Source organism: Orycteropus afer, unplaced genomic scaffold (genome assembly GCF_000298275.1).
Source record: "Orycteropus afer afer isolate SDZICR_OR568_19922 unplaced genomic scaffold, OryAfe1.0 scaffold00075, whole genome shotgun sequence".
In the NCBI taxonomy this organism is placed as follows: domain Eukaryota; kingdom Metazoa; phylum Chordata; class Mammalia; order Tubulidentata; family Orycteropodidae; genus Orycteropus; species Orycteropus afer.
The window spans coordinates 3,111,761-3,122,194 of record NW_006921662.1 but is presented as its reverse complement, the minus strand read 5'-3'; the positions used below and the strand labels follow the sequence as shown (position 1 = coordinate 3,122,194).

Below are 10,434 nucleotides of genomic sequence, written 5' to 3'. Positions count from 1 at the left end.
CTATGAGTCGGAAACGACTCGATGGCACTTAACAACAACAACAACATTGATATGGTCTATTACATTGACCGATTTTCTAATGCTGACTGACCATCTCTACATTCCTGGAATAAATCTCACTTGGTCATGGTGTATGACTCTCTTTAGATTCTGTTCACCAGTAGTTGGTTGAAGATTTTTACATCTATGTTCATAAGAGACATTGGCCTCTGCTTTCTTTTCTTGTGGTGTCTTTGTCTGCTTTGGGAACCAGGGATATGTTTGCTTCATAGAATGAATTAGAGAGTATTCCTTCCTTCTTTATCTTTTGGAAGAGTTTAAACAGTATTGGTATCAATTCTATAAATGATTGTAGAAATCCCTAGCGAAATCATATGTAATTTGTTATTGATTCTTGACTGTCCGCTGTATCCCAATGCTTTCCTCTGCTCCCTGATACAGAGCCCCTCAAAGCTGAGTGCCATTTCCTTGTTGTATTTGTGGGGAAGAGTTGGAACAATAGTCTGTTTACACCACTATCTTCCTAGGCTTCTACTTAATTTTTAAAAATTTCCCAATAAATGAAGTTTACACTTCATTTTCCTTTGACTCATTTATTGTCCATAAGGTTCTCTACCTTAATTTCAATCCTCACTCTAATCAAAACTGCCATTTATTAACTTTAGGTAATACATTCTGTGAGTCTAATTTCCTTTTGTAAGCCTATAGCTGCAGAACTTCAGCTGAGAATTCAATATCTAATTAAATGTTCAAACAGAAGTAGTAGGGATAACTCAAATCTCTTTCTTTAAACTCAGAGTTGTGAGAGCTTTTCGAGGATCATCCCAGTCACTGCTGAATTGAATGAACAATATTTGCTAAATTTTTAAGGCCTAGACACAATATTAAAACTAAAAGTTAATTTTCATTTCTACCGCACTCAATTCAAGCTTTTACAATACAATATTTATTTCTTCCCAGCGTTCTCAAATTGAGACTGTCATTACCCAATCACTCAGGACATACTTCTTCTCCATTATTCACATAGTATAATTTTACAATGATTTATATAATTAAAATTATCTTACCTGCACTTTTTTTAAAGCTACTGATACTCCATCCAAGAGACAGGCTGCTCTATAAACTTCACTAAATTGTCCACGACCAATTTTCTTTTCTATTCGAAAGTTGGCTAATGTATTATAGCCCATATCCGGTCGTAAGGCCTTCTGTAATTAAAAAAAGTCAGAAAAGTTTTCAATCACACAACATATAAAGAGAAAGTTCACTGTTCATTTTCAACTGTAGATATCCATAACACTTAACAAATAGTTGTTGAATATCTACGCATGCCTGATACTGTTCTATGTACTGGCAAACCAGACAGACACTATCTCTACACTTGAGGAACTTTCGTTCCAGGGGTGGAGAAAAATAATAAACAAGGTAAATATGAAATATATATATAGCATATGAGGTAGTGGTAAGTGCTAAATAGGAAAAATAAATCAAAGAAGAGGGATAGTAAATGTCAAGAAATTAGAGGGATTTAAAATTTTTCAATAAGAATTTCCTGTACATCAAGTACTTCTCTGACATTTCTTTTTCAAAGAATCTCTGAGTTGAAATGGACCTTATTATAATTTATTATGAATACAGTAATTATGTTATTCATGAATTACTTAACTTTCTGATAAAATGTTATTTAATTTCTGCAACAAATATTTCCAGTGGCAGGGAGCTTACTACCACATCAAAATGGTTTATTCAGTGAAACAGTTTTTGTTCAAGGAGAAAGTCCTTCCTTTTTTTTAACTAATATATTTTGAGTAGCACCAGTCACTAGGCACTAGGCACAATGCTAGCTACTAGGGAAACAAACGAATCAAAAACGTTCTCTGCTCTCAAAGAGCATACCCAAATACAAGGAAAGGTTGGTTCTACACTGTACTGTGATAGAAATAATTACAGAGTATTATAGGGTAAAATTATAAGGTATTGTGGGACACAATGATAGGGTATGGTGGGGCACAGCAGTCATCTATACTTTGAAACAAAACCCAATTTCTTAATGTTACTCTTTGTCCTAGTATTTTTGTTATTTGTTTCTTCATTCATTCAATCATTCCATCATACGGCAAACATTAAACAAATCACCTGTGACACAATATTATGGGTCACTATATAATAGTCAAAGGAGCCCTGGTGGCACAGTAGTTAAGAACTCAGCTGCTAACTGAAAGGTCAGTGGTTCAAAGATGACTAGCTGCTCTTGTAAAGATTACAGCCTAGGAAACCCTATTGCGATGAGTCAGAATCAGCTGGATGACCCACAACAACACATGATATAATTAAGTAAAAATAAAACTAGGAATAGATACATCTTAAGAATGAAAACAAGAAGAAAAAATAGAAAAAATGAAACTAGTAAATAAAGGGAGACAACTTGCCATGCTACTCATTTAGAAGAGGATTTTTTTTAGTTATTAAGATCAATTCATAACTCTCACTGTAACAAAATGAAATACATTTAATAAAAAAACTTATAAAGCATAACTTCTTAGATATATTCAGTGGATATTAGCAATTTTTAAATTTAATTTTTTAACTTTAAATAAAAGTTTCATTTAAAATGGAAAGGACCTTTAAATATTGCCTATGCTTTTCCAAGAATTTAAAAAAAAAAAAAATGACACACCAAAAAGTCTTTAACATCTAAGAAATAGAATTCCTTCCTTTCCCATACACTTAATGACTATTCTTCCTCCTGATGAAGACCTGTCAATCTCAATGGTAAAATACAGCTTCATCATTATGAACCCTATCATACAATCCATATTACTTTACATTTGACTGGGAATTCCATCTTCTGTCTGCACAATAACTTGACAAATATTAGCGTGAACTGCTAAAGCAGTGTGACAACCGCATGCTGAGAGCAAAGTCTCACTAATGTGTTTTGGCATGCAGGTTTGTAATCACACATTTACATATGCAATGACCTACATTTGCATGTCAGATCACACACTGTTGTGGTTTATTAAGACTGGGCACCTCCCTGTGCTTGGCGGCCAGCGTGGCAAGAGAGGGCCAGAGGGCGGTGTTTTTTGGCAGTTGAGGGATGAACTGCCACCAAGGATTAGGTTGATATGGCCTGAGCATTAGACACTTCATTAGACGTAATCTGTTTAACAGTGGGCAGTGTATGTAAACTTCACAGCCCATTTGCGGCACCTTTTTCCCCCCATGGCCTTTCTTCAAAGGGCAGTGTGGGTGAGTGACAGCTTGTCTCATCTGCTCCCATGTCCTGTCACCCAGTGTAGACGTGGAGAGCTGACATGAGAAAGAAGCATAGCTGCACATTTCCAACTACCCTGGGTCTCTTTGTCACACTGCAATTTGTATAAAAATAAGCTTGTATAGGATGAGGTCTCCTTTAAGAGATCATAAGACAGGTAATACATATATTTCGGTAATGATTATAATATATTGTATTCGCTGCCATACTTCTTTTTGATGAGTTGCATCCCACTGCAGGAAATATTATATTAGGTGCTTGAAATAAAAAGATATCATCAAATGAGTTTCTGCTCAAGTAAAGAACTATTTTTAGGAAAGAGCTATATTCTCTCTCTCTTTTTTTTTTAATAAAGCCCAGTTCCCCGTATCTTTTAGCTTAGCATCTTGAGTTATACTGGGAATAAAACAACTCAGCGAAACAATGAGATTCAAATCAGCATGAAATGTAAACTGAATAAAATCACTTCAATAGACTTCTCCCGTCTCAATTGGAATTCCAACTTGGATTTCAGTCTCTTGCTCTCTCCCTTAAAGCCCAGGTCCCTTCGTGTTCCCACCCCCCCAGACCCCTCCCCCAAGCCGCACTAGATGGCTTTTGAATCTGAGATGAGTCACGAAGAGGGTCTTCAATCCTCTAAGTAAAAACGTACTTACTCTGTTTCTTCCACTATAAAGTGAGGATAATGATGCTTTGCCTGCAACAATGGGCTCTTAATATTATTTCCACACCTAACCATGGATCTCATCTACCAGCCACATCATATATACCTCAAATGCACTGTGAGCTTTGGCCTCTCCATGGATTTGCATTTGCTTGTTCTCATGCCTTGTGAGGCACCTCTTTTTCCTTCTCCACCTAGTAAACCATGGCTCATCTTTGAGATTCAGTTCCATTGTCAGCACTTCTAAGGAATCATCTTCAGCTCACCCAGCCAAGTCTATTGGCTCTTACCTCTGTGTTTCCATAGCAACTAACAGTAGTCATTCAACTCAAAAAAGAGTTGTAAAAGTGCAGGTACTGTGCTAGGTTCTGGATCATACTAAATTTTTTTTTTTTAGTAATATTTCATTGTACTTTCTGTGAAAGTTTACACAGCAAATTAGGTTCCTCCTATTTGACAATTTCTACACTAAATTTTTAGTGATATTAGTTACATTTTTTTTATAATGTGTCAAACATTCTTATCAATTGTATTCAGGTTATTCTGTTTCCTGTTCTCTAGCTTCCCTACCCACCTTGACTTCTCATCTTTGTTTTAGAGTAATTGTTAAAATTTTGGTCTCATACAGATGGTTTTTTTCATGGAACACTGTACTCATGGATAATATCCTTTGTGTGTCATTCTATAATTTTGCTAAAAGATGACCTCAGGGGATAGTTTCAGTTCAAGGTTTAAAGAATCACACTGATTTTTAATGCTTAGTTTATGCATGTATATTTCCTCCCTCTATACAATGAGCTTCTCAAAGGCAGAGACCACTTTATTTATCTTTATATCCAGATGTCATGAAGGTTGTATGACATAAAGTAGACAATAAACATTTACTTAATAAGTGAATGTATTTGAAAGAACTTACTGAATGAAAGCAGCTTCAAATACATAGTATATGGCTGCAGTAACTGATAGGCTCTAAGTATACTCCAGTATGGAAGGAGTATAGTGTAGTGAGGAGCTCTGGTGGTATAGTGCCTAAAGCATATGACTGCTAACCAGAAGGCTGGAAGTTCAAACCCACCAGCCACTCCTCAGAAGGCAAGTTGGGCAATCTACTTCTGTAATGATACTGCTTCAGAAACCCAAGAAGAGGTTGCTATGAGTCGGATCCGACTCAATGGCAGTGGGTTTTATAGAGTCGTGAAAAGCACACCTTATCTAGAAAGTAAGTCATCTGCTTCTGCCACTAATAGCTCCCCAAGAGGTGAATCCAGGAAATTCCCTTTAATCCTACATTCAAGCAGCCATTAGTAATAAATCATGTCCCTGTTAAAGCAATGCGGGGTACACTGAACATAGTGCTTTCAAACAATTCTTGCTCCCAAGTCTGACCTAGGTATGGCATTTCCAAAGAATACATGGCATTTCCATGTGTTGTTCTTGTTAGGTGCCATTGAGTTGTCTCTGACCCATAGTGACTCTATGTACAACAGAACAAATCACTGCCCAGTACTGGGCTAGCCTCATGATCCTTGCTATATCTCAGCCCATTGTTGCTGTCACTGTGTCAATCCATCTTGTTGAGGGCCTTCCCCTTTTTCATTGACTCACCACTTTACCAAGCATGACATCCTTCTCCAGGGAACGGTTCTTTCTGACAACATGACCAAAGTAGGTGAGACGAAGTTTAGCCATTCTTGCTTCCAAGGAGCATTCTGGCTGCACTTCTTCCAGGAAAGATTTGTTAGTTCTTTTAGTAGTCCATGGTACTCTCAGCATTATTCACCAATACCACAACTCAAAAGCATCAACTCTTCTTTGGTCTTCCTTATTCACTGTCCAGCTCTCACATGCATAAGAGGCGACTGAAAATACCATGGCTTGGATTAGGCACATCTTAGACTTCAAGGAGACATCTCTGCTCCTCAGCACTTTAAAAAGGTCTTTTGCAGCAGATTTGCCTGATGCAGTACATCGTCTGATGTCTTGTCTGCTGCTTCCACTGGTGTTGATTGTAGACCCAAGTAATATTAAGACCTTGACAACTTCTATCTTTTCTCCGTTTATCGTGATGCTGCTTATAGGTCCAGTTGTGAGGATTTTTTGTTTTCTTTATGTTGAGGTGTAATCCATACTCCAGATGGTAGTTTTCAATCTTCATCAGTAAGTGCTTCAAGTCATCCTCACTTTTTCAACAAGCAAAGGTGTATCATCTGCATATCACAGGTTGTTAATGAGTCTTCCTCCAATCCTGATGCCACATTCTTCTTCACATAATCTAACTTCTCGGATTATTTGCTCAGCATACAAATTGAATAAATATGGTGAAAGGATACAACTCTGACACACTCCCTTCTTGATTTTGAACCCTGTAGTATCCTTGTTCTGTTCGAACAACAGCCTCCTGGTCTATGTACAGGTTCCTCGTGAGTAAATTAAGTGTTCCGGAATTCCCATTCTTCTCTGTGCTCTCCATACTTTGTTATGATCAATGCAAAAGAATGCTTTTGCATAGTCCATAAAACATCTTTCTGGTATTCTCTGCTTTCAGCCAAGATCCATCTAACATCAGCAATGATATGTCTTGTTCCACGTCCTCTTCTGAATCCAGCTTGCATTTCTGGATGCTCTCTGTCAATATACTACTGCAATTGTTTTTGAATCATCTTCAATAAAATTTTACTTGCATGTGATACCAATGATATTGTTTGGTAATTTCCACATTCTGTGGGATCACCCTTCTGTGGAATGGGTACAAATATGGATCTCTTCCAGTCAGCTGGCCAGGTATTGGTGTTCGAAATCTCTTGGCATAGCCGAGTGAGTGCCTCTAGCGTCGTATCCATTTGTTGAAACATCTCAGTGGGTATTCTGTCAATTCCTGGAGCCTTGTTTTTTGTCAATTTCTTCAGTGCAGCCTTGACTTCTTCCTTCAATACCATTGGTTCTTGATCATATGCTACCGCCTGAAATGGATGAACATCAATCGATTTTTTTTTTTTTTTTTGGTACAGTGACTCTGTGTATTCCTTCCATCTTCTTTTGATGTTTCCCATTTAGTTTTTTACCCATAGAATCTTTCAATATTGCAGCTCGAGGCTTAATTTTTTCCTTAGTTCCTTCAGCTTGAGAAATGCCAACCGTGTTCTTCCCTTTTGGTTTTCTAACTCCAGGTCATTGCATATTTCATTATAATAATTGGCTTTGTCTTCTCAAGCTGCTCTTTGAAATCTTCTGTTCAGCTCTTTTATCTTGTCATTTCTTCCATTTGCTTTGGCTACTCTCTGCTCAACAGGAAGTTTCAGAGTCTCTTCTGACACCCATTTTGGTCTTTTCTTCTTTTCCTGTCTTTTTAGTGACCTTATGTTTTCCTTATGGATGATGTTCTTGATGTCATCCCACAATTCTTCTGATTTTTGGTCACTGGTGTTCAATGCATCAAATCTATTCTTTAGATGATCTCTAAATTCAGGAGAGATATAATCAAGGTCCTATTTTGGCTCCTGTGGACTTGTTTTAATTGTCTTCAACTTGAACTTGAACTTGTATATGAGCAGTTGATGGTCTGTTCCACAATGAGCTCCTGGTCTTGTTTTGGCTGAAGATACTGGGCTTCTCCATCATCTCTTGCCACAGATGTAGTCAATCTGACTTTTGTGTACTCCATCTGAAGAAGCACATGTGTTTAGCCACTGTTTGTGTTGCTGAAAAAGTATTTGAAATGAATAAGTCATTGGTCTCACAAAATTTTATCATGCATTCTCCAGAGTTATTTCTATCACCAAGGTCATATTTTCCAGCTACCAGTGATTCTTCTTTGTTTCTAACTTTTACATTGCAATCACCAGTGATAATCAACATATCTTGATTGCACGCTTGATCAATTTCAGACTGCAGAACTTGGTAAAAATCTTCAATTTCCTCATCTTTGGCTTTGGTAGTTAGTACATAAATTTAAATAATAATAGTATTATTTGGTCTTCCTTATAGGCATATAGGTACTATCCTATCACAAACAGTACTGTACTTCAAGACTGAATTTTGAAACATCCTTTGTGATGATGACTGCCTCACCATTCCTCTTCAATCTGTCATTCCTGGCACAGTGAATCATATGGTTGTCTTATTCAAAGTGGCTACAACCAGTCCATTTCAGCTCCCTAATGCCAAGGGTACTGATCTTTATGTGTTCTATTTCATTTTTGACAACTTCCAACTTTCCTAGATTCATACTTCATACATATGATGTTCCAATAATTAATGGATGTTTGCAGCTGTTTCTTCTCATTTTGAGTCATGACACATTAGGAAATAGAGATCCTGAAAGCTTTACTCCATTCATATCACTAAGGTTGGCTCTACTCTGAGTAGATCATTCTTCCCCAGTCGTATTCTGAGTGCCTTCCTACCTGCGGGGCTCATCTTCTGGCACTATATCACACAATGTTTTAGGGCTAGTCATAAAGTTTTCCAGTAATATATCAGACAGTGTTTCACTGCTACTCATAAGGTTTTCACTTGTCAATTGTTTTAGAAGTAGATGGTCTCTTCCTTCGAGTCTGTCCTAGTCTGGAACCTCCGCTAAAACCTGTCCACCATAGATAACCCTGCTCGCATTTCCAACACTGGTGGCACAGCCTCCAGTCTCATAGAAACACACCAGCTACCACAGAACAACAAACTTATAGACAAGTTTGTCTCAGCTGTTCTAAACTGCTCTGCTAGTTTTCTGGTTTCCCTTAAATCTGCTTCCAAAAGCCCCCGGCACCTGGCTCTGCTTCCACACTGCCCCTTAAAGCCTCTTCCAAAACACCTGGCTTCCATATAGCCCAACAGAAAAGGCATAGGCTCTGGAATTCATCAGCAAGGCCTGGGCTCAAATCCCAGTTCTAATGCTCAGTATCTTTCTGCGCAGGGCAAGTTATCCAAATCTTGTTTCCTACTTCTGTAAAATGGGGGTAACTTAACTCAGAGAACTGAATTTTGAGTGAGATAGATATAAAGCACCTGGGACAGAGTCAATCACTTAACAGCAAGTGCTCAATGGCTTCTAAGACTTTCCCGTCCCTAAGAGTGCCAGCAAGAACACTTTTCCACCACCCCACTCTCATAACACGGCTCTTCTGTTTGTAGATCCTCCTGTATGTCCTCTAATCTTTCAGACTAAAGTTGTGCTTTAACCATTCCTCAATTTTCTCTTCTAGTTACTCTTCCTCTAGACCACAATTGGAGTCTATCTCCTTTCTACCTGTTGTTCAGCTTCCAAGTACCACAGAATTCTGGGTGCTATACCCCAACTGGGACACGCCATTTATCATGTGGATTGTCTTCTCGATTCATGAATGGAAATGGCCTAATTCTTTGACTATAAGGCTACTTGACTTAACACAGTATATATAACTATAATTACTCTGTTCAAAGAGTTTTCATTAATTATTAAGGAACACTTAGTACATAAAGCCCTGTGTGGTGGCAATTAGATTATCTGGTTGAACATGCTCAACATAAAGTTAAAACTCACAGGCAAACTGAAGAGAAGAGTAACTGTTGCAGGATCCAGAAACCCCATAAGTTTGAAACTGCAGACTTTTCGTGACAAAAGAAAACTGACAGAGGGCATGGCTAGTTCAGCACATGGTATCTTCTAAAATTACTAAACAAAAATTGCATACCACATATTTTATTTTCAAACAAATTCAGTTTTGAAAGAAGCCTCAAAATATAACTAATTAACAAAGATAACTATAAGTCTATATATTGCTTTTTAATATTACTTATTTCTTAACTACTAAGTATAAGACACACAAAAATTCTCCCTTAAAGAGCATAATTAAAACTTATCTTGGAAGTACTTGTATCACATTTTTTGTGGTAAATTATGTTTAGACTCTTGAGATACCTTAATCTACATATTAACAGATATTATAAAAATATTCTGAAATCTCAGAAACATAAAATAAGCATTCAAAATCACATATAAAAACCAAGAAATTAAACATCAGAATGAATGAAGCTTTATATAACACCCTAAGTGTTCTTATTTCTTATTAACAGATCCCTTGTCGATCTGAATGCATGCTAATCACATAACACCAGATCTTGCTAACTAACTGGGTTTAACTTCTACATATCATTCTGTGTTTACTGCTTTCTTCATACAAATAATTTTTCATTTTAAAATAAAATTAATTCTATTATGCCCCTGGCTCTTATTATCACAGGTGGAGACTCTTTAAACAATTAATAATATCCTAGGACTAAATTAATTTGCTTCAAATTTGAAGGCAAGAACACTTACTGAGCAATAAGATAATTCAGGATAACATGATGATGAGAATTCTCTCTGGGGAAATTACAAGAGTCACAGCATGGACTCAATAGACTCCCCAGAGAGAAAATTATGTCCTGATAATTCCTGGAGGTATTGTTATCAATGATCTAATACACAAGCCAGTATTAATTATAATATTTAACACCATTAACAAGGTTTCCATTGCTA

General features: G+C 37.1%; 1 protein-coding gene across 1 annotated transcript in view; it reads right to left on the bottom strand.

Moving 5' to 3' along the window:
* Positions 1-10,434, bottom strand: part of NEK7 (NIMA related kinase 7) — a 124,001-nt gene that overhangs the window by 87,986 nt on the left and 25,581 nt on the right. The window contains exon 2 of the mRNA XM_007941090.2: positions 1,068-1,208. Within this exon, the coding sequence (XP_007939281.1) occupies positions 1,068-1,208 (141 nt within the window). The remainder of the gene's footprint in view (positions 1-1,067; positions 1,209-10,434) is intronic.